We start from the raw sequence: 27909 nt of genomic DNA, 5'->3' as shown, positions 1-27909 counted from the left end.
TCATACTCACTTTGGTCTTTAGAAACTGCAAGTGGAAAAGCTGACTCAGATATGACTGAGTTTCCATGAAGAATTTTAAAGCATGTTAGCAAACTCTTGAACTTAAGAATCGGAGCAAGGTTGGGGAAAGGAAAACAGCATAAAATACTATTTATAAATAACTTTTAACACACTTACCTCACCAACAGGCTTGACTGGCTTAGACACGCTCTGCACACCTGGTCACCCAAGAATAAAGAGACGCAGACACTCATTTTTCAAGGTATTTCTTTTGTAAAGGAGCCAGATTTGGCAACTAGACTGAAAATCTTCCAAAATTCTGTACAAATGTGTAATATACAAATATACACAAGGCTTTTGCCAAGAAAAGACAGCACAACAAATGACAGAGGCGGCTTTGGTGTCACATACCACCTAGGGCATCTCAACACCCCCTAGCAATGAGAGGGGCTGACGGACCATGACATGGGCTACACATGTAAAACACACTACATTACACTATGTACACTGAAGTATAAAAGACTCACTGTCCCCTTGGCCAGCTCACAAGCCCTCTGGCAGGAAGGAAGGCCATTCACCAGACAGCCCATATAAGGGGAACTCCTTTAAGTGGGAGAACATTGTAGAATGGAGTGGTTCGCCCTAAAAACTATTAACAGCACAAGGCATGCCCTTAAAGAGACAGGCGCTAAGAGTGAATTCAGGAGATGGACCACTCCTTGTGCTCCGAGGAGCTCATCTTTCCTGCCCTCCCTCTCTCTCTGAACCTCACTCCATCTCCGTGAACCGAGCAAACATGGCCTTCCGGACAGCATCTTTGTAGGAATCCGCACCCGACAGTCCGTATGCACTGCCTTTGGCTCCTAGGCCAGCTCCTTTTAGCCGGACTTGAGCCTAGAGGAACAGAATTTCTGTCAGCAGAGGGCAGGTAGGGTGTGGACCGCTTCAACCCCTGCTCATCCAGCAGACTCCCAACTGAAAAGGACTACCCACCAGGGGACAGAAGAGAGGAAGTTTTGGAGACCTGGAGTAGGGTTAAGGACTGAAGGAATAAAATGTGCTAAGGAAGACAGACAGATGGAGACACATCCCCCAACCCTGTCCCCCAGTGCCTGCTCAGCAGGCTTCTGTACCTATTAAGGGCCCCAAAATACTCCACTGAAGCCTAGGAAGGTCTGGTAATCATGGGCAGATTGTAGCAGGACACCCCGATGGCAGAACTGGCTTGCACAAGATAAACATGGCCTGTAGGAGTCTGACCTAAGCTGGGCTGCCAGGTTAGAGAAGGAACAGTCCCTGGTGGTGCTCTTGTCTAGAAGGCCAGTGGGTGGGGGACTCCTGATCCTGAGATTACATCTCAATCTGAGCTCTGAGCAACTAAAAAAATTTCTTAGCATGGATAAAAATCCTACTAAATCGTAACTTGTTTTATACATAACCAAGATCACCTACATGGTGATTAAGAAATTAAAGCACAGTGTACCTTGAAAAAAACCTAATCTAAGCTATCTGGATGAATTAGTGTTCAGTAAGGGGCTGTTTCTAACAGGACATAGGAATATACAGTTCTCAAGACAGCTTTTACCCAAAAAAACCAAAGACCAGAAAAATCAAGTAGGGTACCACACCCATTCCTCTCAAATGACATCTTAAAAGAAGAGTGACATAAAGGAGGGCGGCCGGGAACCAGACTCCATTGGGCTTGCCAGAGGAGATGGCCCTTTATGGTAAAGGTAAAGCTGGCCCCTGGGTCCCAGGCTGTCTGGGTGCTTTGACCTCATCTCATCACCAAAATAAACCTGCAAACCACAGAAGCCCAATGTCACTGCTTACCTCGATGGGAGCTGTGATGCCTTGACACTTTCTTCCCAAACCTGAACCTTCCCGCCAACCCATGGCTTGCAGCATCTTGTTGCCAATGTTACTGTGGTCAATGCCATCTTTGGTGGGCTGCTCGTAATTCCTGCCAGTGGCAAACACACAGTTACTTAACACAGCCACAGCCCCTGCTAATGAAGTGGAAAAGGTACACAACACATACACAGTGCCAGCATCAAATTGCTTCTTGCGCTTGGGCTCTGGAGGTTCTGGAATGCCGTATTTCTCCCGTCTTTCTGCGGCTCGATCTCGGTATTTCATCTACGTGCGAGAAAAAACGCTGCTAAAGACATTCAGACTTGAAGCTGCAACAACCTAATGCACCTAGACTTTGTGATTACCACCCTCAGACACTTCCTTAGTCTGGAGTTTGGCCTTTTTGAGTGGTCTGAAACACCTAACACTTTTGTTTTTTTCCCCTTACTGCACTCAATACCGAAAATGGTACATTTGGGGACCTCTGGGTGGCTCAGTTGGTTGAGCGTCTGATTCTTCATTTTGGCTCATGTCATGATCTCATGGGTTCATGGGATCAAGCCTGGCGTCGTGCTCTGTGCTGACAGCGTGGAGCCATGGACACTGCTTGGGATATTCTCTCTCTCTCTCTCTCTCTCTCGCTCTCTCTCCTCGTGTACGCACACCCTCTCTCAAAAAAATGAATAAACTTAAAAAAAAAACGTATTGAAAAAAGGGTCGGTTTGTAGGGATTAACTGTGTGTGGAACCTGGGGCCCACCTACATCTCCAACAAGGAATTTTATTTAATTAGCCGCCACCTGTCAAGCTCTTCAACAGACTGCTAGGCTGTGGGTACAGCCTCCCAGGGTCCTAGAGGAAGAGCAGGGCAGAGATGCCATTCCTCTTACCACTTGGGACAGGCCCATCTCCAGGGACAGATGGCACCACAAACAGCGGAAAATAACAGAAAAGCAAAAGCCCTAATTACAGATAGTCGAACTACAAAATTATCACGTGGTGAAAAATTTCAAGTAACTTGCCCACTGGTTGATTTCTAACCAACGGCCCTCGATTTTTTTTTTTAATTTTTTTTTTAACTATTATTTATTTTTGAGACAGAAAGAGATAGAGCATGAACAGGGGAGGCGCAGAGAGAGAGGGAGACACAGAATCTGAAACAGGCTCCAGGCTCTGAGCTGTCAGCACAGAGCCCGACGCGGGGCTCGAACTCACAGACTGTGAGATCATGACCTGAGCCAAAGTCAGACGCTTAACCGACTGAGCCACCCAGGCGCCCCCTCAATTTCTTTTTAAAGCCTGGCTGGCCCTCAACTTGCCTCATGAACCATCAAATGCCTGTCCATTATTGGCCTCACCTGCTTTTGCTGCCTTCACCCCAAACCCAGTCCTGCCCACTACTTCCTTCTGTATCACTGCGTCTGTCTTATGCCCTGATATCCTCTGGGCCTAATTTGAAGCCTCCCTCGTTGCAGGCCAGAAGAGATCACCTTCTCTTTACTAAAATCCAGTATACTTCACCAGTAAGTATTTGGCATTCACAAGTTGTGAGCAACCTTGAGGATGTGCTTCTGTCCACCCTCATAAAGAGAGGATGCAGAGTGCTCACAAAGCACCTATAACCTGAAATGAGCCACAATGGCCAGGTGACATGTGGTATGACAAATCCTACCTTGCCCCTGGGACCTGGAATTAAGTGCTACAAATAAATGCTAAAAGCAAATACAAGATACTCCTTCTAGTGGCACAGTGACCCTCAATCACCTCTCTCTCCCTTAGCTCCAAGGCTTCCAGCTCCTGCTCACTCAGTCTGGATCGTCGGTAGATATCCATGTTTTGCTGTACAAGAGATTTGACAGACGTAGTAAGAATTCGGACCATCCTAATTTGAAATGACATTATCAACACCTATTTAGTCTAAGAGTCAAAGCCCAATCGACACACTACGGCATGAAAACCAGAGCCTGGTGTATATGGAGCTGCCATGCTCTTTGCCACTCTATGATGTAGAACAGACTACCATCAGAACAGTCTTCTCAAAGGCATTCACTCAACATCAGGGCACCCATATTGCCTCATTGCCTCCCCTCCCTGCCTCTTATCAGCTCAGAGAATCATGGCCACCTTGTGAAGGTCTGAGAGCTGCTGGTGCCTGACCAGGGCGTCTCTGTTAGGGAACTGGCGCCGGCAAAGCAGGCAGGCCATCTTCTTCCAGTCGGCCAGCTTTTCTTCCTCACTCTCAAGTCTCTCTACGAGCTCCTCTTCATTGTCACTGTCACCACTGTAAGCAGCAACCAGACCCCTCTGGGGACAAAAGGGTGGGTCATTGGAAATGTACAGCAGGAAGCAGTGATGACTATGTATCTGGATAAAGCAACGTGTAATACAAGATGTGTGAGAACTCCCAATGCCCCATGCCATACTTCAACAGTGAAATTGCATTTATCCGGCTGTACAGAACAGTCAGGTCCTCAAGTGCTGGGCCTGACAGCCTGCTGGCACCAAACTCCTGGGGCCCAGGAAAAGTTCCTGGATGGTTGTTTTCAAGCTACTCATTATAGATGAAAACCCCAAATACGACAGATCAGGGTAATGGCCCACCCAGACCATTATCTATCAAGTAAAACACTTTTTATTGCCTTAATTTTCTCTTTCCAAACTGTTAAAACCCTCTATTTACAAATGCAATAAAACTCAACTGAGCTTAGGAATTCAAATGCAGGCTTCATTCAATGCTCCATCTCACTGGCTTTCACCCAGAAAATAAAGCCCTAGACATGGATTCTATGTGCAGAAGCTTTTCAATACCCACCAACAGTGACCACATCCAGTTTTAAGTAGGAATCACATTAGCCAAGATGAAGCTGAGAATCACAGGAAGACACAAACCCAAAAATGGCCTTAAAACACTGGTGGTCCTTCCTTACTTTGAGGGGATTCTCCTCGTCTCCATTTCGCACCAATTCTGGAATGAGCTGCTGCCTTTCAGCTAAGGCTCCCTGGGAAACAGAGAAACAAGTCATAAGCCTCAAGTTTTACTTAAGTTCCCATGAAGAAGTATGGTCATTCCTGCTACTGTTACCTTTTTCTCAAAAAGAGCAAAGCCAGCATCTGCTGCAGCAGACTCTCTCCTCTCTTCTTCCCTCAAGGAATTAACAGGTTGAAAACTGTTTTTAAAATTTTCTTTCTGCTTGTTTAAACTCTTAGCCCAGCGTTCCATGTCTTTAGCGATCTAATGACAACCATGAAAAAAAACATTTAGGTATGTGAGTTTAGACAATAGTCAGCCCCTGTGCCACAGTAAGAAGCCATTAAGGATCTCACCTCAATCACGTGCTCTGGAACAAAACCCCCTTTGCCCTTACTTCTACCTACAAATATCTTCATGACACACTATTGCATACAATCAAAATCATTAACGAATACTGCTTGAAAGCCTGTGCAGTGTTCCAGAATATACTTCCTTCTAAGTATGTATATGGGCAACTGACAAAAACTAAAAAATTAAAAATGCTTTATGAACTTAATGTAAATTAAACGTGTGGCCCAGCTTTTGAGAATCCAAATAAAGCTGACAGAGAGGCCACAACTCAAAAAAAAAAAAAAAAAAAAAAAAGAAAAGAAAAGAAAAGAAAAGAAAAGAAAAAAAAACTAAGCCCAATACCCCAGAAAGACCTCGAAGTCCCCTGGCTGGGTCATTATTTCACCTGCTGGGCTGTTTTGCTCTTGGGTTTCTCCTTCTTCTCCTTCCCTTCTTTTGCAGGAGGTAGGCCCGTCTGCTGGTGGGAGGTAGACTCCGCAGCTGGCACGTACGTCTCTTTCTCTCCATCCCAGTAAAGGTACTGCTGGGTCAAGGAATTGTAGTAGTACTAGAAACAAAGCACAATTAATGCAGACTTTCTGCTTTGTCAAACCATTAAAGGATCATTTTGTCAAAAAGGCACACAAAATTGTTTTGTCAAAAAAAATTCAACATATAAACATAAAACATGTTGCAGAGCAGTAGTATCTCCTGCTCAGAGAGAAGCTGCTGTATGTGTTGGTTCATATGATGAACTGGCCAGTGAAGAGGTACGGAACTTCTTAGACAAAAGTAGAATATGGTTTCTCAGCAGTGTAATACCATTAATCTAATCCGTGGGCCTGGAGGGCACCCGAAGAGCAATGTGTCTCACTCCTTTCCATAAACTGTTTATACAAACCAGGAGGCCAGAACAAGTGGTTCAGCAGGAGGTTTTACTTATTTATTTATTTTTTTCCAAGATTTTATTTTTTAAGTAATCTCTATACTCAACGTGAGGCTCAAACTCACAACCCTGAGATCAAGAGTCGCATGCTCTGGCGAATGAGCCAGCCAGACTCCCCTTGTTCAGAAGCAGTTTTTAAATCACACATCCTCTGTGACGACCAGTTAACAGCTCATTACTGGGTCCAACCATCAAAACCCTTTGGAAACCCAGGTAACCAAACACAGGGTTGTAAAAAGCCAGTTTGGGAGCCTGGAAGACCAGATCTGATCTATGTCGGATGAACTGCAATGGGAGATAGGTAGCACCTATCTCTCCACTTCTTTCTTCCTTAGTCATTCGCTCTACTCACTCAGCAGGGACCCAGGAGAGACATCTGTCATGTCTCTTCTAGGGAAGGTGGTATGGGTCAGACGCAGAAGTCACAACAAAAACATGGCCACTAAGAAGAACTGCTTGGATAATGGTCAGACTTCACCTCTTCACCAAGCAAGAGGAGCGGAAGAGCCACGCAAGGCTTGGCTTGCTCAGGTGGGTCCCTCATTGCTTCACACCTTTCTCAGAAACCACAAGCTCTCAATACCAAGTACCTGTTAAAAGCACTTATTTTCCTATTCTATATATACAGCTCCTGGTCATAAGTAATTATTTATTTATGGAGTGTTAGTGTTGCCTTCCCTCTTCAAAATAATCTACCACTACTAAAAATAAAACATCACCCCACAGATCTGCTAATTTCTACCCTCAAGAAAACATCAGGATGTTAAGTAAAAGAGGTTGGACACCAAGAGGTCACATGTCATCCGACTTCATTTATATGAAATGCTTAGAAGAGACAAATTTGTAGAGACAGAAAGCAAATAGTGGTCACTGGGGTAAGGAGGGACAAAGGAGTGATTGTTAATGGGTACACAGTTTCTTTTTGGGGCAATGAAAGTATTTTGGATTACCAAAATAAATACACAAACACACAAACAAATAAACTTTAAGGGGTGCCTGGCTCAGTCAGTAGCAGCATGCAACTCTTCATCTCAAGGTCATGAGTTTGAGCCCTATGTTGGGTACAGAGATTACTAAAAATAAATTTAAAAAATGTTTTGGAGTTAGTGGTGATGGGAGCACAACATTGCCAGTATATTCAAATTATACATTCTAAATGGTTAAAATGGGTAAATTTTAAGGGTATTTGGCTAGCTCAGTCAGTAGAGCATGAGACTCTTGATTTCATGGGTTGTGAATTTGAGCCCCATGCTGGGTTTATGCAAAAATAAATTTTTTGGGGGGCGCCTGGGTGGCGCAGTCGGTTAAGCGTCCGACTTCAGCCAGGTCACGATCTCACGGTCCGTGAGTTCGAGCCCCGCGTCAGGCTCTGGGCTGATGGCTCAGAGCCTGGAGCCTGTTTCCGATTCTGTGTCTCCCTCTCTCTCTGTCCCTCCCCCGTTCATGCTCTGTCTCTCTCTGTCCCAAAAATAAATAAACGTTGAAAAAAAAAAATTAAAAAAAAAATAAATAAATAAATAAATTTTTTTGAAAAAAATTATTTTTTAATGCTTATTTTTGAGAGAGAGAGCACAAGCGAGGGAGGGGCAGAGAGGGAGGGAGACACAGAATCCCAAGCAGGCTCCAGGCTCCAAGCTGTCAGCACAGAGCCTTATGTGGGGCTCAAACTCACAAACTGCGAGATCATGACCTGAGCCAAAGTTGGATGCTTACCGACTGAGCCACCCAGGCGCCCCTATGCAAAAATAAAATCTTAAAAAAAAAAAAAGTGAAGGGGCACCTGGGTGGCTCAGTCGGTTAAGCGGCCGACTTCGGCTCAGGTCATGATCTCATGGTCCGTGAGTTTGAGCTCCGCGTCGGGCTCTGTGCTGACCGCTCAGAGCCTGGAGCCTGTTTCAGATTCTGTGTCTCCCTGTCTCTCTGCCCCTCCCCTGTTCATGCTCTGTCTCTGTCTCAAAAATAAATAAATGTTAAAAAAAAAAAAAAAAAAAAAAAAAAAAAAGTAAATTTTATGTCATGTGAATTTCATCTCAGTTTTAAAAAATACATAGGAAGAGAAACCACAATTTGAAACTTCAATCTAGGTCTTTACATAATGACTAACAGCCACCTATAATAACTTGACAACCTAATCCACGGTAGTACTAGAAGACTGACTAGTGGTTACTGAAGGGGATGGGTACTGACTGACAAGGGGCATAAGGGAACCTTCAGCATGCCAGGAATGTTTTCTCCTCTCAGTGCTGATATATATGAATGTGTATACATATGAATATTCAAAGAAAAGTACACTTCAGCTCTGTATATTTTTCTTCTATTGTTTGAAGTTTATTTATTTTTGAGAGAGAGGGAGAGAGAGAGGGACACAGAGAGCGAGAGCACATGAATGGGGGAGGGGCAGAGAGAGGGAGAGGATCCAAGAAGGCTGGGGCTCGAACTCACGAACTGTGAAATCATGAGCTGAAATCAAGAATTGGATGCTTAACTGAGCCACCCAGGCGCCCCTCGTGTATTTTTCTGTATGTACGTTGTACCTGAAAACATCTTTTTTTAACCTTTAAAAATTAAAATCCTAAAATAGAAATTACATCTTGGTGGTTCTGAAGAACTTAAAACTAATCTGGGTCACTTGCTCCTTTGCAAAAGGTATTTCGTTTCATGCCTCATAGACAGACTAAGTGAAACAAAGATATTTCTAGTGACGCTGGGGAGGAAAACTGCATTTACCTGCGAGTTGGGGTCATAGTACAGCCCTGTTGTCGGATCATAATAATATCCTGAAGATTCATCATACTGGTAAGTGGATGTGTCAGGCACTGCTGCAAAAACAAAATCCAGCACACGGTCATTCCAGATAAAGAAACTGGCTTTACTTCAAATTCTAAGCCACGGAGATGCAGCAGGCCTTAATGGTCGTCTTCTCTCATATCCCCAAGTGTCCCTCTGACACCCACAAAGGGAGAGGAACTCTTACTAGACACAGACAACAACTAGGACCTTCCAACTGTTAACAGCCCCATGAGGTTTGGCTTACCATATTTGGTACCAGGAACTACACCAGTGGGGGAAGCGGCTGGGGCCTGTGTACTTGTGCTAGTGCTAGGCTGTGCTTCCTCAGTCTGGAAAGAACAGCAGCTTCAATATAATTTCAACTGTAAAGCCTCTTAAGAGAACTAAATCACTGCAATCATCCATCCAGGAGGAAGGGCTCCCCTGACAGACACATTGTAGCAATGATCTAAGGCAATCCTTGAGCAAAACACATGCTGACAACTTTCTTCCTAAAGGTCAAGTCGAAGCATGCAGAATGTATAAATACCCCTTGTTTGGAATCTTATGTTTTAAATACACACTCCAAATTATTTCATTATCTAATACTACCAAACAGAGAGAAGTAAGGTCAGAATGTCTGTGTATTATTCAATCCTGGCTCATACAGCAGGAAAGGATAATACGTGTACAACAAAATAAAGTTTCCCCAACAGTCACCAGTTCTGTATTTAGGATAACAGGATTACCGGAGAGCCAGGCGGATTGGAGGTCTGATTATACAGCTGGGGACTCTGGGACACTACAGCCGCTGAGGTGGTGGTCACTGCTGTGCCTGATGATAAATGATGCACACAGGGTTAGAAAGGGCCAAGGCAATGAACTCAAAGCCAAATATCTTTATCTGTAATACCCAAACTAGCCTTCTGTCGTTGTGAGGTCAGTTACTTATTTATCATCATTATTATTATATACCTTTTTGGAGAGATAAAGACAGAGAATGAGTGGGGGAGGGGCAAAGAGCGAGGGAGATACAGAATCCAAAGCAGTCTCCTGGCTCTGAGCTGTCAGCACAGAGCCCGATGTGGGGCTTGAACCCATGAACCACAAGATTATGCCCTGAGCCAAAGTCGGATGCTTAAGTGACCGAGACACCCAGGTGCCCCTATTTTGTGATTTTTAGAGAGAACAAGTGAGAATGTATGTGCACATATGAGCGGGGGTGGGGACAAAGGCAGAAAGAATCTTAAGCAGATTCCATGCTCAGTGCAGAGCCTGATGTAGAGCTTTATCTCATGACTGTGGGATCATGACCTGAACCAAAATGAAGAGTCCGACGGTCAACAACTGAGCCTCAGGTGCCCTGATGTATCAGTTCTTAATTCCTACTAAGCATCCTGGAACCTATGACATTTTCATTTTTATAATCCTACTAGAATGTCACAAAGTTAAATATTCTGTATGACAACTAAAAAAAAGGAAGAGGCTGGGGCGCCTGGGTGGCTCAGTCGGTTAAGCGTCCGACTTCAGCTCAGGTCACAATCTCGCGGTCCGTATGAGTTCGAGCCCCGCGTCAGGCTCTGGGCTGATGGCTCAGAGCCTGGAGCCTGCTTCAGATTCTGTGTCTCCCTCTCTCTCTGCCCCTCCCCCATTCATGCTCTGTCTCTCTCTGTCCCAAAAATAAATAAACGTTAAAAAAAAAAAATTTTTTTTTAAATAAAAAAAAGGAAGAGGAATCCATATCTGGGGTTGAGAAAAGATTTAACCATAAAGCTTTTAGAATTCTACAACAAAAAGTAAAGCAAGGCCTTCTTATAATGACCCTTGTGATTGATTTCTGGTCACCAGAATCTAGGGCCACACCCTCCCTGCTCATTTGAACCTATGTGGGCACCCATGACTCCAAACAACACAGAGAGGGGAGATACAAAGCTGAATTCCAAGAACGAATACTCATCACAACATGGGTTTCACACTCTCAGCGACTCAAGTACTTCTAATCTTCCCCAGAACCTTACGCACATGGAGACAGCACTGAATGTGCACCCCCCCCCCCCCCCCCCCCGCCCCACAGGGAAATGGACTCCTGGCTTGGGGTCTAGTTAAAACATCTAATTATTATTTTTTTTACATTTATTTGTTTTGAGAGAGACAGAGAGAGAGAGAGAGAGCGAGCGAGCGTGAGCATGCGCGGGTGAGCAAGTACACACAGGGGAGGGGCAAAGAGAGAGAATCCCAAGTAGGATCTGTGCTAACAGCACAAAGCCCATTGCAGGACTCAATCTAACGACCGGAAAATCAAGAGTCAGACGCTTAAGCAACTGAGCCCTCCAAGCGCCAAGGACATCTAGTTCTATCTCCTCAACCACAGCTACTTAAACAAAAGGTAAAACAGATGAAGTTTACTACCTGATGCAGATGACGCATCAGATTCCAATCCTCCAGTTTGTTGTTGATAAAACTGTTGGTAATCCTGTGAGTACTGAAGAAAAGTGCACTGTTAAAAGCTGCTGTTCTCAGACATGCTCTGGAGAGAAGGTGGATGTTGGTCAAATCTACCTACCTGAGCATATTGGGCATAGCCATCTTGGCCTGGCTGCAGGTAACTGTAGTCAACACTGCCTCCTTCACCACTCTGAGACTATAGCATGTCAAAAGAAGAGGACACACAGGTGAGTTGAGTAGACACCAAGAGCCAGGAAGTACTCCCTAAAACTGTCCTTAGAGAGCTTCTAAGGCACTACTTCTGTGAATTTGGGCACCAACACACTACTTTGACAAAAAATACCTATCTTACCTGGGTGGATGACCACTGAGCTGCAGCAATGGCTGTACTAGCCACAGAGAAGGCGCTGACCCGGTTACCATCTGGGAGGACCAAGTCTCTGAAACCACAAAAATCCAAGCATGTGATTCTATCTCAGTATGCTTCCTATCCATGCTCCCATACTGTCAAGGAAACATCAATTCACTCTAGCCTTTGTTGGGAACTCTCAAATGCTAGCAAGGCCTCATTTCAGAGCAGAAAGGGGTCTCCATGGGCCAATTCCTCAGTGGGCAAATGTCTCTGTAGTGTCACCATTTTACTCTGTATCCTGCCATCTAGTAAGGTATCTGCTGGATGAGTAATGACACTTCAAATGGGACATTTATATCTCTAGACTAAAGCTTTCTCTATACGAAGCTTCTGGAAGGAAAAGATTATTTCCAGATGGGTTTGCACCACCTTGAAGCTGTTTGCATAGCACATATTCTCAACCCATCTGCCATGTCTGCCTCTGTCCTGCTTTGTAGTTTTCCAGCAACTGGTTCCTCAGGACAGGAAAGAATATGCTTTAAGAAAGACAGCTGACTCCCTCCTGACCTTGGCAACCAGGGAGGATTGTGTCTCAGGGAGGAGAACATGGGCTTAGGGTACAGCCAGCAAAGCATCCCTGGGCAGCTGTGCAAGTACAGCAGTTTGAAATAAGGACAATGAAGTTACTCACTTTCTGGCACTTTTCGCAAAATCAACCCCAATAGTTTTGCCGTCAATTTTCAAAGGAGGATGGAGACTCTGTAATATCTGAAGAAGCTGAGAGGCATCCTGAAGGAGAAGGTCAAGAAAGACCATTTTGTCCTATAATTTAAAATCTCTCCCTACCACCTACCCCATTCAAAGAAATACAGCTTTCTATTAAAAAAGAACAGTAATTCCTAATTGTTTGTACACACGAAACCTCAAGGAAAAAATACAGCCCTCTTTCCTCCAGCACATGAAGGCATTCCATATTATTAAAGGAGTAAATGCTAAATCAATCTAAAACAAAAGCAAGAAGGAAAAATTAAAGTGTGGCTCAAAACTTCAGTTCTGCGAATCATTCACAGGTATACGCATTATTTTTACCACTTATCAAAGTAACTGGTCCTCTAATTTAGCACTACAATAACTATCATTACGTAGTCTTGAACTTTGGGTTCCAGGAGCCTTACAGACAGTACTACTTTTAGATGAACCACATTTGTCTCTTAAAGCCCAGTTTATTTAATTTTATTCTAGAGAGAACATGAACAGAGGAGAGAGGCAGAGGGAGAGACAATCTTGAGCAGGCTCCATGCTCAGTGTCCGCTGCCTAACTGACTGAGCCACCCAGGTGCTCCAAGCCCAGTTTCTTTTAAAAGAGAAGATTCAGTGAGCTCACCATTGCAGAGGACAGCTGCACAAATGCGAAGCCTCTGTTCTGCTGGGTCTGTTTATCTTTTATGAGGCGAATGTTATTGACAGCTAAGGATGCATAGGGAGACAGCGCTGTCATGATGGAATCCACCACAGTGTGCGGGGCTATGTTTCGAAGTATGATTGCTGGAGGTGAAAGGGACAAATCACATGTATGTGCATTACCACCACCAATACTTTTGAAGGCAGGCTCAAGTACAAACACATAAATCCATTTGGGAGGTTCCTAGTATATCTTGCACTTTGACATGGAGAAGATTCTAAAAACCAATCTTTCATGGGATAAACTAAAGCTAATGTTGGTCATTAAAAAAGTGTAAGAGCACAATAACTCCCAACTGAGGTCAAGTAATACCATAAAGGCCAAGAATATACTGGAACTTACTATCACAGTAGTAATCCACAGACTGAACAGATTCTGTGGTTCCAGGGGGCACTTCCTGTTCAGAGTCTACAAGAAGGGGAGGAGACAGGGGGAGTCAGTTACTGAAGACAAACAAATAATAAACCAGTATTTTTTTTAGTAAAGAAATACATTCAAACCCCGAAGTTTTAATTGTAAGCAAATGTAGTAGCCATTTTTTTCTTTTTAAACCATCTGTGGCTATAATAAAACACCATTAATTTTGACACGATACATGTGGAATGCAGAAACTGGGCCGGAGAGGACTGACATTACCTCGGTACTACAGAAAAACAGATTCAAAATGCAAACCAGTGAGCAGACTTAATTTTGGAAAATAAAGGAACTCTCTGCACACACAGTCATCAGAAGCATCTCCCTAACACAAGGTAAGCAAGTTTACAGAAGATACACGAGTTACTTCCTGAAATGCTTTACAATCTATACCACAGACAACCTAATTAGTCAGGTTTTTGGTTTGTTTTTTTAAGTTTATTTTTGAGAAATAGTGTGCATGCAGGGGTGCGCTATCATCATGGAGCCTAACTTGGGGCTCAAACCCATGAACTATGAGATCATGACCTGAGCCCAAACCAACAGTTGGACACTCAACCAACTAAGCCACCCAGGTGCCCCCGTAATTAGTCAGGTTTTCAATGCATATTCCAAATAGCTGAGTTTGGGCTTACCAAACTTGTCCGCTCCACACCGGAAGCATTTTAGTCTTTTCCTGAAATTGTTAAGGCAGCACTGGAAGAAAAAAAGTTTTCTCTGTAATTATTTCTCACAGTAGGCCAGGCTTACTAGTGATGAAGTGGGTTAGGGGCTATAGGGCCATGGACAAGTCCCAGTAAGCAAATAAAAAAGCAGAGTGATAACATATAACCAAGACAAAAGGGCATTCACCTAAAAATTTTAAATGTAAAATGTTTCAGCATGTGAATTCTAACAAGAAAAACAAATCTTGACATAGTTTGAAATAGAATTCCCTTTTTATCAAGTTGAGGGAAAGTTTAAGTTCACCCAAAAACCCTACAGCAAACAGTGGCAAAGTTTGTTCTTCAATCAGAAGAGCACTCACTATATGGACCACTCTATACACACAAGCAAGATGTGAACGGAATACTGTCAAGCCCCCTTCTGGAAACAGTAGATGTGAAGAACAATGAATCGGAATACTCTCAGAATGGCAAGCTCAAATGGTGCAATGCTGACAGGACTACAATACTTCTGCTTTTGAATTTCTTTTAATTATTATTATTTTTTCTTTAAGTAAGCTGTATGCCCAATGTGGGGCTTGAACTTACGACTCTGAGATCAGGAGGTGCATGCTCTATCGAATGAGCCAGCCAGGTGCCCTGACAGAACCATAACGGATCTTACATAACTTGAGCAGAGTCAGAAGGATTTTGTTAATGTAATTAAGGACTATGCCACAAGTTGAGAGCTCTAGAAATCAAGAAACAGTAAAGTGGAACAAACCTAAAATCCTAATTGAAACACTGAGCTTAGAACCTGGATCTCCCCCCAAATATTTATTTACTTATTTTGAAGTCAGAGCAAGCGAGCATGAGTGGAGGAGAGGCAGAGACAGAATCCCAACCAGGCTCCACGCTGTCAGCACAGAGGCTGATGCAGGGCTCGAACCCATGAACTGTGAGATCATGACCTGGGCTGAAATCAAGAGTCAGACGCTCAACCTACTGAGCCACCCAGGCAACCCAAACCTGGATCTTTTTTTTTTTTTTTTTCAACGTTTATTTTTGAAAGAGAGAGACAGACAGTGTGAGCAGGGGAGGGGAAGAGAGAGAGAAGACACAGAATCTGAGCTGTCAGTACGAGCCCAATGTGGGGCTCAAACTTGCGAACCTTGAGATTATGATCTGAGCTGAAGCCGGAGGCTTAACTGACTGATCCACCCAGGTGTCCAAGAACCTGGATCTTAAAAAAATCTCTAATGTTCTAGGGATTCTAGTACTGGCACAGGAGGATGAAAAGAAAGTCATGAACCAGGAAAATCACCCTATGATAAAAGCTGGTGATTGTATACTTTCTAGCTTCCTTGTTCAGACAGACAAAGAGAAAACAAAACTTGAAGGAGTTTGGTCTATCTGGGAAGAACACATGCTTACCTTGTTACAAAGCCAATCTTCAAACTTAGGTCTGGGATTGCTATAATGCATCGCAATGTGCTTTCCTTGAATCACTAGCTTTTTCTGTAAAAAAAGAAGTAACTAGTTATTCCCATTGTGAGGAACATGTGTCCATTTTCCCAGGGCAGAGCACACTTCGGAAAAATCAGTGCTCTGGAATTAAATGGACAACATACGGGGAGGACCAACCACCGCCACCTATACTCTGCCCATCCAATCCTTCAGATAGGCAGTAAGAGAATGGGATGCGGAGTAAAGGTAAACGGAGTCAGGGAGTGCTGAGAAAGCTGCCAAACTCTAACCGCTGACATGCACCAGGCCGTGTCTCCAGCAGAGACAGAAGTCCTAACATTCAGCATTGCCAGGCTGCCCGAGAGTGACAGTCTATTTCAAAAAGCAGAAGACACAACTCTCCCAGTTCTGAGATTGCCTACTTTAGCCTCAGCATGGTGTCCTTGGGCTTCGCTTCACTTTTCCCCCAGTCCCCCGTCCTTATGTAAAGTAAAAGCCTTTCTATTTTCCCTTTCCCCAAACTCCTGCTTTAGCATGTGTCTGTCCTCTGGGGGACGAGGGGAGGGGAGCTCATTTTTAAAGGGAATCTGGTTACAACTTTTTCTTAGGAGGGCCTATTCTGAATGCCATCCACTCTAAAGCAGCTAAATGAGATTTCTTCCTGCCAACTGAAACCATGTCACGTCCTAAGTGATGGATGTGTTTTTCACTGAAATACATGGTACTCTCTTCAGGATGAGTAACCAGGAGGCCAATGAAGTTTCTTCAGGGGGGTTGGAAGAGTTTATAAATGCATACACCACCTTACCCTTCAGGTCAACCATGTGACTAAAAGGGAATCAACTTTGAAGGTCAAAACTCCAAGCTCAATCAGTCTAGCCAAGAGTATGTATATCCAGCACCTGCCCCCAAAGAGCCTTCATTTAACAGGAGCATCTTTTCTTCTTCTTCTTCTTTTTTTTATGGGGGGGGGGGGCAGGAGGGAGGAGGGAATGGGATGTTCTGACAATATCAGAACAGAATTAGTAGGAGGTTAGATATCCAAATTTTTAAAAGGAGTCTAACCCCTCTAAATATACATACTGTTGAGCAATTTGGTTCTTGCAAATCCTGGAAGAGTTAAGACATGCTGTGAATGTTGTCTCTGCATTATCTAAAGGCAAGACTGCATGTCTGGCCAAGAAGGAAAAAGCTGAAGGGCCATCCACTCACTGTGTTGTACAGAAACAAAAATGAAGCTGGGAGATATGTCAATAGATCATCCCAGTAGGAGGGGTGTGTGCTGGGGGAGACTCCAAACTATCACTGAGTCCCTAATCCTATTAGCCTTTTATTTCTGGAGTGAATTTGAATTGTAATGAAATATTACATAGTAACTTAGCTTTGTATACATTAAAATTGTGGAGATTTTTTAAAATGTCTCGTGGGTTTTAATTTCTTTGGAGTTTTAAACTCCCAGGCAAGTCATTCTGATACCTCCACTGCATCAAAAGATGCTGTCACATCAAGAAAGCAGACTCACATGAAGCTTGTGTTTATATTCTATATTTACTAGGATGATGTCCATGGTATGAAATGAATGAAGCTTCACTTTTGTTAAGATCAGGCTGTCACCTCTGGGTTAAGAAAATGAGAGGCTTAAAAATCTAACAAATCAATCAAAATGATACCCCCATTAGTGAGTCTTGTTATATTACTAAAGAATGTAACTCTTATTTATGGGTGACAAATAAAATGCTGCAGAAAAGCAACATAATGAGTTAAGCAAACTTCTCAGAACGCATTTGGTTAAGGCATTCAATACTGTGCTATGGAGTTCTGGCAAAAAATGTTACTGAAGTGCCAAGTACTGAACGTTTTCTTGACAAACTGTAGAACACTTCAGTTAATGCTACATCAAAGAACCATCAATGATTTGCTTTCAATGGACTTTAAAAGGCATTCTCAGGGAGATTAGAACGTTAATGCCAGTTTAACTAGATTAGACAGCAGCAGGACACTAGCTCCCAGGCTAATCTCATCAGACTTATTGTTCATAAATTCCATGGAGGTCCTTAAATAGTCCTGAAGACCCATACGAACAGTTATGCCTCCAGGAGGCTTGTGGTCTCCAAGTAGAAATAAGGAATCACTTACAAAATGCCAGTAGCAGACTTCTACTATATTCTCTTTACTGTCGAATCGAGAGTTGGGTATTTTAAGATTACTCTCAATGGACATAATGAATAGGAACATAATCAGTAGGGGAAAAGGGAACATTAATATGTTTTGGTAATCACCAGACAGGTATTCAGTGATTAACAAAGTCCTGCCAGGCAGCCATGTTTAAAGGCAGAGCACATTCTGCAATGCAGTCCTTGCTGCTGTTATTTATTCTAATAACATCAATTTTAATATATACAAAGCTTTTCTTTAAAAAAAAAAATCACTCCTTTGGAACAAACCACTCCTTCAACCTTTTTTTTTTTTTTTAAATTGTACAGACTTGTTCCATTTTCATGAATATCTAGACTTGGTGAGTGAAGCAACCTGATTGGCTTCCATCCAGCTGGTAGCATCTTGCAAGTGATAAAACTCCACGAAGGCGAAACCACGGCTTACACCTAGAGACAGCATTCAGATATAGACGGGATACTCGTGTTAGTCAGTTCCTTTATAACAGGTGAATCTCTCTCCCACTGCTTCAACACTGCGTGACAAAGCCAATTGGGAAGCAGCTTTACAAATGTGACTTGACTTGGGGATCTTCTTGATACTTTGCCATGGCAAGGAACCAAGCCGCCTGAACTAAGTGCCACTCGATTTGATTCCACGCTTAAAAAGTAACCATGCAACCGACTACAAACAGTCAAACAAGGAGTTTATAAATCACTACTTACCGAAGGAAAAAAAAAAGCCCCTAAAAACAAAGTTTTTAAAAAGGTCCTCAGGTGCTCTCTAATATCGTTTTCAAAGAGTCACATTCCTTAGCCATGGCAAACCTTTCATTCTGAATTCATGTGCTTGAAGACTGGGGGAATCAGGATGGTCTTTAGGGGCTGAGGTGGGAATGGGGAAGAGAGCCAGAACCGCCGGAACTAAGCAAGCTCTCACCTGTTTTCCTCTTCATCAGCCTCACATCCGCAGGCTGAGGGCCTTCAAAGGACTCCATCATTTCCCGAATCTGCAGAGTTTTACACGTTTATAGTTAAAGCTTCAGCCACAAACTATTCCACATCAAAGAAAATTCAAGGACCAAGAACTGCATTAACTGCCTTAATCAGCCAAGTTTTTAACTTCTATCACCAAAATGCAATTATTCTAAACATGTAAAAAAGGGAACGCTTCTCACAGAAATGAAATGCATTATAACAGCCTCAAACGCATTCTTTTTTTTTTTTTTTCCTCAAATGCATTCTTTATATGCTGCCTGGGGATTTCCCTGAGGTACAAGTATTTATGTTATAAACAGTCTTGCCCACGGCATGCTGTCCTGCAAGCTTCTCTCCTCTAGTCTCACTTTGCTGTCCTTTGTTTAAAGGACCAGAAAGAAAATGAAATTTAGAAGAGGCAAAGGATGTGCTATTGTCCTCTGAAGTATATGATCAAGAATCAATAGCCAAAAACACAAGGAACTCTCTCAAACATTTTTTGCACAATACGAAAGAAATAATTTTTATATTTACATTAGTGGTGAAAACTAACAAAGCTCATAACATTCCTAGGCTCCTAATAGGTCAAGCAATAATTGGTCCTAGAAAAATGAATTTGGGCTAGAAGGTTTGTTACTGATGTCAGACCAAGCCCTTACTACAAAAGGCAATGAAATACCCTAATCTCTTTATCAATCATGCCAGGTAGCAATACCCCTAGGAAAAAAAAACCAGGGCCAAATTTGTGAGACGAAGTCTCCAACTTTCCATAATTACGTGCAAAGGCTATGGGATTATACACTGTCGATCCTCATTATTTGTGCATTCTGTGTTTGCAAATTTGCCCATTCACTGAAATTTGTAACTCCAAATCAATACTTTTGGCACTTCCAAGTCATCTGTGGACATACGCAGGAGAAAGAAAGGTTTGAGTCACTTGATGCACCTGTCCCAGGCCGGGGTGATGTTTTGCTTGGTTTCAGCTTTCATAATGTAAGCAAGTATCTTTTTCACTATCTATTTAGTGCCAAGTGTATCACATTTTTGTACCTTTGGTTGATTTCACTATCCATATATCTACCTAGTTGTTTTGTTTTGAAGTTATCTCTGTACCCAACATGAGGCTTGAACTCACAATCCCTGATATTAAGAGTCACATGTTCTACCAACTGAGCCAGCCAGTTGAGCATCAACCCTTAATTTTGGGTCAGGTCATGATCTTAGGGTTATGGGACCAAGCGATGTGTTGGGCTCCGAGCTGAGAGTGAAGCCTGCTTAAAATTCTCCCTCTCTCTCTCTGCCATCTCCCCCACTTGTGCTTTAAAACAATAAAAAAATTTAAAATAAAAAATAAAATGGCTCTCCAAATGTAGTGCTGGAGTTTCTGTCTAGTGTTCCTGAATGCAAGAAGGCTATGATGTCCCTTACAGAAAAAATATGTATGTAAGACAAGCTTCATTCAGGCACAAGTTACAGTGTGGCTAGATGTGAGTTCAAGGTTTATGAATCAACAATATATATTAAATAAGGTATCTCTAAACCAAAATGCACCTGAAACAAGGTTATGTATTGATCTGTTGATGAAAATGTTGTGACCAGAGGCTCACAGGAACCTAACTTTGTATCTTCTCTAGGAGTGATAGTTCAGTATTCAGTATTCTATTTGCAATGACTTTATAAACTGACCATAACCACCCCAAAGAAAGAGAATCGACTATGTCTATTTTTTCCACAGAGCAGAAGTTCTACACAGAGCCAGACCCCACCATGTGACTCAGGTCCATGCTTAGTAATAACTAACTGGTCATCAGAATAACTAAAGATAGTTACTACAAAAGCAGTGGTAACAGTAACATACAGTAACATAGTAACTAAAGATAGTTATTGTAACAGTTCATGTCAGTCAGGGGGAGGGAGGGCTAAACAAAAAAAGATAAAACAATAATGAAAATGATAAACTGAAGTCCAGGAGATTAAATATTATAATTTTAAAATGTTTTAAAACCTCAACAAATGAATCTGCTAAGAATACTACATAATTTGGGGGCCTGAGAAATTCTACTTTGAAAACCAGCCTTCTTATGGTAGGCGATTCTATTTCCCTGAAGAAGCCTGAAATACAAAAGCATTACAATCTTGTTTGCCAACCTGCTGCCTCAACTGCCAGCAGGGAGGTTCCCCAAGTCAGCTAGAGCACTGCTTCTCCATGCTACTACTCACTTCCTCTGCAGACTCCCAGGATCACAGGTCAGCAGGCTACTCAAGGGAACAACCTGCTTAACAAGCAAACTTTCCTAAATGGACTCCTCCTGCATTTCCTGCATCTTACTCTACATGCCCACCGTTGCCCCTACCTGTGCTCATCTCTGCCTTCCCTGTCTACCCATTCTTTCCTCCAACATTCTAACTTGCATAGCTTTTGCTACTAGGAAAAGCCCTTAGTACCTTTTTTTTTTTTTTTTTTTATTAGAGAGAGAGAGAGAGAGAGAGACTGTGCGTGCACAAGCGGGCAAGAGGAACAGAGGGAGAAAGAATCTCAAGCAGGCTCCATGCTGAGCATGAAATCATGACCTGAGCTGAAATCAAGAGTCAGAAGCTCTAGTGTTTACACCAACTGAGCTACCCAGGTGCCCCAGTAACTTTATACTTAGCTGGGCTTTTAAAGATTTCACAGCCTGGCCTCAACAGCACCTTTCCACATCCCTCACCCCTGCCAAAAGCCTTTAACATCAGCCAAATCAACCTGGTTCAAGGCCTTGACTAAATTCAGAATCTATTTCCAGGTGTGCTTATGTTACCCTACTGCCTAGAAGTACAGTCTACACCTTTCCCCCAGTTCTCCACCAAACCCAAACATTTCTTTCTATCCCTCAAAAATCAGTTCAACTAAGATCTCCCTGGAACCCTTCTTTACCCTCCACTAATAAAACCTCCCTTAAACCTCCAGAGACATTAAGAAAAAGGGGGGGGCACCTGGGTGGCTCAGATCTGGTGGCTCAGATCTGTCCGACTTCAGATCAGGTCATGATCTCACGGTTCATGGGTTCGAGACCCACCTCGGGCTCAGTGCTGACAGATTGGAGCCTGGAGCCTGGAGCCTGCTTTGGATTCTGTCTCCCTCTTTGTCCCTCCCTGGCTCGCACTCTGTCTCTGTCTCAAAAATTAACAAACATTAAAAAAAAAAAAAAAAATTTCTACTCCAGGGACACCTGGGTGGCTCAGTTGGTTAAGAGTCTGACTCTTGGTTTCAGCTCATGTCATGATCTCAGGGTCAGGAGTTCCAGCCCCGAGTCAGGCTCTAAGCTGACAGTACAGAGTCTCCTTGGGATTCTCTCTCTCCTCTCTTTGCCCCTCCTCTGCTTATGCCTGCTCTCGCTCTCAAAATAAATAAGTAAACTTTAAGTAATAATAACCTCTACTCCCAACATGGGGCTTGAACTCACAACCCCAAGTTCAGTAGTAGCATACCCTACCAACTGAGCCAGCCAGGCAGCCCTTTTTCTTTCTTTCTTTTTCCTCCCACCGGGACATTCTGCAGAACCTCTTTCAACAGGACCTCTTCTAACACCAGTCTGCCTAGTAGATCAGGGAAGGCTTCACATAATGGAGACTTCAAGCAGAAAAAGGCACACTGGTAGAACAATGAACATATTTGAAGTGGCCTGTAGGGGAGGCAGGTGGTGGATGTGGCTAGAAGGAATGGGTGAGGGCCAGAGATGCCAGTGAAAATCAGCGCCCAATATACCAAGGCCCTTGTTGGCCAGTTCTAGGAGTGGGGAGCCAAGTAATGGCCTTCCTTTTCAACAGGGTTCTTAGGTCTCAAATGGATAGTATAATTTTCATCAAATCAAAGGTGGCCAGATCATGAAGAAAATGTTTTTGCTGATACATCCTCACTAAGTAACCAATTCAATAAAAATAAAAATAAAAAACTACCTTCTAAGGGCTATTGAAGGAACAAGACCTCCTCTACGTTGAGCTTCAAAGTCTAAATATAAATGGTAATTAACTTCTGAACCAAGTTGAAAGAACTCCATCCTAAAGACAGAAATATACTTCACTAGCTGAGATGTTAGCTTGAGATAAAACAATAGCACAAAAAATGGCAGAAGTTCCAAATCGGTTGTGCCTACTGGACTGCTCATGATAACTGCTCTCTCCCCTTACATCGCTCTCTGTGATGGTGATGGGAAGCCCGCGCAGCATGATGGTCTTGCTCTCCCTCTCATCACTGATGTCATGCCTGTAGTCATGCTCGCCATAGTCACCATCTGAATGGTAGCCATCTTCGGATCGGTCACTGTTCCTTCTTTCGCGTTCTCTCTGATTTATAATAAATAAAATTACAATTAAAATCACACTGGGTTTATATTCTTTGATCCAGGCCCTAGGAATTTATTTTTAGGAACAACAGAGAGGATACTGGAACTCTATGATGATGTTCACTGTAGTGTTTCTAAAACAAACACAAAAAACAAAACAAACAAAAAAAAACAACAACAAAAAAAGAAGGGCCATAACCATTAGTTCAGGAAGAACGGTTTAACAACTCACTGTATAGTACACTAACACACAGTGAAATACTACATGACCTGTCACAATATGAAGATTGTATGCATGAAAAAAAAAAAAAAAGCCCTGCATGATTATATGGGCAACACAATTACTTCTAAACAAAGCTCTATTTACATATAGAAAAGAAATGAGAAAAAAAACTATGGTGACTGAAACTACAACTTATAGAAGTAGCATCTGAGGCACAGTGTTGGCATATTATTACGCTCCAATTGCCTCATCTTTAAAATGGGAAGACATGTATCGTAAGTTGTAATGAGACCTACACGAGTTCATGTAAGTCAAGTGCTCAAAAGAGTGCCTGGTGCACGGTGAGCCCTATGTAAATCCTGGCCAGTAATTTCTATTACCAGAGGCTCAGCTGTCTTTGAGGGTTAGAGTCATCTCAACAGATTTCAGAATAATAGAATTTGAATATAATACTCAACAGAGAGTTCTACACTTGGTATACTTATTTCATTTCCAGAATCTTAAAGGCTTTGTGCATACAATTCATAATCTAACTATTTCATACCAATTGCTGACCACTCACCTCTGGGCTATCATAGTCTCGGTAGTCGTCGTATCTGTCGCCCCTCCGATCATCACTAGATCTTTTGTAATCTGAGTCCCTCCGCCTGCTTCTGGATTCACGCTCATCCCGGTCATCCCTGTCTATGATGGAACCGTACCTTCCACTACGCTCTGTTCTACTCACTCTGCCAGGGAAAATAATTTTCATTTACTCTAAAGTAAATCACATTTTATACCTTTAGACAACATGGTAGAAAACACATACCCCTACAGCTCAGTTTATAAGATACCAAAATAGTTTAAAGTATCCCTCAAAATGTGATCACCAAATTCCAGTTTATTAAGACAACTACTAGGAAAAACAACTTTCATAAAGGAAAAACATAAAGGAAAAAATAACTTTCAGGAGATAATGCTAAATCTGAAAATATGGGTATCAAATGTCTGGGTTTAATATTTTTTACAAAGGTCAGGTTGTCCAAGTTTATCCTGCGTATTCCCAAGCCTGTAGTCTACACACGTATCACCCCTTCCATCCCTGATTCAGATCTTAGTGATCAAAAATAGGAAGAAAGCAATTTTTAGCATTTCACCCAATTTCAAAGGAGAGAGTGTTCTGACTCATCCACTCTCCAGGGTATCACACTACTGGGAAATGGACCAACAACCTGGATGAATTAAATTAGTTTTTGTTTTTTGTTTTTTTTCCTTATCAGGCAGTTAACCAAGTTCATTTGTTACTAACTAGCACCAGCAGAGAACATCATTTCCTAGAACATCTGGTTTATTTTTGGTTACTCGGCAGCATTAGGTCTCACAGGAAAATCTAATAACAAGAGGCTTAATCCCATCTGACCAAAGATCTAGTTTTTTCATAAACTGTTTATCAGGTTCATAAAACCTTGTAAGGATAAGACAAAGGAAAGGCTTAGAAGTGCCTCATTTAGAGAATACAAATTTACTAAAAAGAAACCAACAGAACAAGTAATCTAGGGCTACTTCATGATGTGAACTATAGGGACTGGAAACCCTAAAAGGGTAAATGTTAGTTTAGTAAGTTATTTGGAATCACAGACTGCTAACACAGCATTAGAACAAGGACATCACGTGACAAGAACTTTTCCTGAGTCTCTTTGGGCCGTTAATTTGATTTGATCTACCACTGGGACCAGCCTGAATACTGAGGAGGAATGAATAAGTAAAAGTCGAGTATTCAAATCAAATGGTCTGGGTGGGAGAATCCCTAGATGACAGAGCAGCCAAATGCTGTCATCTTAATTTTCTACTAATTCTTTAGCAATTTTTCAATTCATTTATTTTTCATGTAATCCATAGTCCAGAGCTTCTATAAATCTGGATCATCTTGCTATGGAGTGGACACTAACAAGAACTGGCATTCACTGATTGCTTGCTACAGCCGGGTACTATGTAAAGTGGCAGACTGTATGATCTCTCCTGGCTTTTGCACAGGCTGTTTTCCACACTGGGAACTCTCAGTGAACCACTCCACCCTGCCCTCCTTTATTCTTACTTATCCTCAGGCTTCACCTTAAAGATTACTTTCTCCAGGAAGCTTTCCTAGATGTATCCAGGAAAACACACGCTTCCTATGTGTTCTAGCAGCACCCTCGACTTCTTTTATATAGCAGAGTTCACACAGTACTTCAATTCTTTCACTAAGCCACCTGCTTGTGAGAGCAAGGCTCATGAAGGGGCTAACAGCAATGCCTGGCACAAAATAGTCACTTACATTTGTTTGATAAACAATTTTTAACAAGTAGTTCAGTTTCCCAATGAAATGTTGTGAACAAAGACAGGTACGCTAGTAACTTACCGTTTGTCTGAACCCATTGTCCTACTGAAGATGTAGCACTCTGCTCCAAAAGGTTCAAATTTTGTTTTTTTCTAGGAAATAAGAGAGACTGATCACTGAAAATTTGAGAGATCACTTAACACCATCATTCCATAAGCTAGGACACTGCTGAGGTTGGAATTTCATCAAATTATTAACAGTGATTATACAAGGTGGTGGCGGGGAGGTGGGAGAGGAGGGAGGTGGGAATCAAGTGTCAGTATTAAAATCACACTAAGGTTTTACTGAAATGAGCACAGCAGGAAGATAAGGCATACTTTAAAATATTAGATTTTCTATTTGATAACAAACTCATAAAAGAATACAGGAAAAAAACTCCTTCCCTTCCCCTACTTTAGGATTACAAAGCAAAAAAGGCAGAGATGCAATCAGCTCCCTGTGTTCTAATCAAAGCAACTCCAACGGGGTAGTTGACCTTTTCAAAACATTAATCAAAGTGTCTTTATTAATACAAGCAGCAACATGAAATTCAGTATTTTCTGATGAAAAGTTGAAACATTTTAGAAGCCAGAATGCCGTGCTGATTGAAATCTACTCCATTTATAACGTAACGGCTGATCCAAAGCTATTTCAGTAAGACAAGAGCAAACCTCGACACGACTTAATTCCTCAGCAACAATAACCACCACAAGCCCTTGAGGCGACCAACTAGGCCCCGCACCGCCCTGGTGGTAATAAAACATCACACAGCTAGACCGCGTTCGATGCGTGCGAGGTCTGAGAAACTAGTTACAGCCGTCCCTGGCGCCTGTTCCGGAGCAGGCGCTCAACGAACATTTGCTGAATTAATAAATGGAAGAGAACCACCTGGGAGAAATAAGGTCCTGAGCAGAATCTCAGATGCCGCCCCTTGTGTCTCGGGCAGTGCCTGGACCCACCTCCGTGGGGTATTGCAGCCGAGATGGCGGCGCCACTGCCTGCGCGACCCACTCCGGCGTCCGGCTTTCCCTTTCTGCCTGCACATGCCCCTCCCGAACCCCAAGAGGCTCCCAGCCCGCAGATCAGCCTTCACCGAACAACGTCCTGGATAGGCGGATTCAAGTGCAGCTGCGGGGCGATGGCGGCTAAAAACTGCCGGACACCCCCGAGAAGTACCCGAAGGACAGGCGATGGCTCCACATTCAGCTGGGTTGGGGAGTTGGAAATGCGTTCCGTCAGGGGTACAGTCAAGCGCCCGAAAAAAAGTGGGCCTCAGGTTGGGCGGGAGGACGCCCTCCGAGAGCTGACAGCGCAGGCGGCGAGCAGGGGCGCGGCCCTCCAATGCTTCGGGTAGCTACTCTAGCGATGCGGCTGGGACTGATCGGCCGCCACCCGCAGCTGTCAGGGAAGCTGCACGAGGCTTGCCTCAAAAGCATGAACTGCCGGTCTTTATGGGTGGCTGCCGCACTTACCCCCAGGAGAGACCGAAATGGCAGAAGTAGCGGTTTTGTGCCCCAGAATCTCCAACAGGGTACGGCTGCCTCACAAAATGGCGCCTCGGCCGACGGCCGTCTCCTACCCACAGTACCTCGCGCCTGTCCCCTCCCCCGCACCACCAGCCTCTTGAGGTGGCGTCCAATCCGCGACGGTGTCTGACTGCGCGTAGACTGCTGGGAAGTGTGGTCGCTAAGGCATCCTGTCACTCACGCCCTGTGTTAATTTCCTGCGCATTTCGTTGTTGTTGTTGTTGTTGTTTTTCAAAACCGAGGGCGGAGTTGCCAATCTGCCATTTGCAGACCCAGATTAGAACGCTTACCTTTATTGGTAATTCTTTGCCTTTGTTACAAAGGCCTTAAAAGAGTACAGTTTGTGTTCACTGACACGATGTAAAACGTCACGTGTAACCCAGTTTTAAGAGAACTAAGGTTAGTTGACCGACTATTGCATTATTGGACTCTAGATGGTTTGGGCTAAGTGCTTTAGAAATACCTATTTTCATTTTTATAATCTATGAGATGGTTATTAAACCCAGTTTGCAGGTGAGGAAAATGAGGTTTGTGGAAGTTAAAAGAATTCTTTAAAAAAAATTTTTTTTCTTCAGAAGTAATCTCTATATCCAACATGGGGCTGAACTCACAACCCTGAGGTCAAGAGTCATGTGCTCTTCTGACTGAGCCAGCCAGGCACTCTGAAATTAAGAGAATTCTTGAAGGCAGATCTTCAGAGTGTCATTTGATTGATATTC

General features: G+C 43.0%; 1 protein-coding gene across 2 annotated transcripts; it reads right to left on the bottom strand.

The window, feature by feature from the left end:
- Positions 1-250: 250 nt before the first annotated feature.
- On the bottom strand, positions 251-27264 carry RBM5 (RNA binding motif protein 5). 2 transcript variants are annotated; one of them, XM_078443060.1, is made up of 25 exons: positions 27137-27264; positions 25707-25777; positions 23892-24057; positions 22952-23107; positions 18747-18816; positions 18183-18256; positions 15621-15704; positions 14178-14238; positions 13471-13536; positions 13051-13211; positions 12358-12455; positions 11667-11754; positions 11433-11510; positions 11279-11351; positions 9619-9704; positions 9135-9219; positions 8828-8919; positions 5561-5722; positions 4936-5085; positions 4781-4852; positions 3978-4157; positions 3618-3692; positions 2042-2139; positions 1834-1963; positions 251-894 (listed from the first exon to the last, which is right to left on the bottom strand). In XM_078443060.1, the coding sequence occupies exons 2-25, from the start codon at positions 25721-25723 to the stop codon at positions 769-771; spliced, it is 2448 nt and encodes an 815-aa protein (XP_078299186.1). In that variant the 5' UTR covers positions 25724-25777; positions 27137-27264; the 3' UTR covers positions 251-768. The 2 variants fall into 2 exon arrangements, with proteins under 2 accessions (XP_078299186.1, XP_078299187.1); XM_078443061.2 differs by lacking the exon at positions 23892-24057 and having other exon boundaries at positions 27137-27254.
- Between the last annotated feature and the right edge of the window lie 645 nt (positions 27265-27909).

The sequence above is a fragment of the Panthera onca genome, chromosome A2 (assembly GCF_046562875.1).
Source record: "Panthera onca isolate mPanOnc1 chromosome A2, mPanOnc1 haplotype 2, whole genome shotgun sequence".
NCBI classification, from domain to species: Eukaryota; Metazoa; Chordata; class Mammalia; order Carnivora; family Felidae; genus Panthera; species Panthera onca.
Note: the sequence above shows the minus strand (reverse complement) of the source record. Positions and strands in the feature narration are given on the sequence as shown.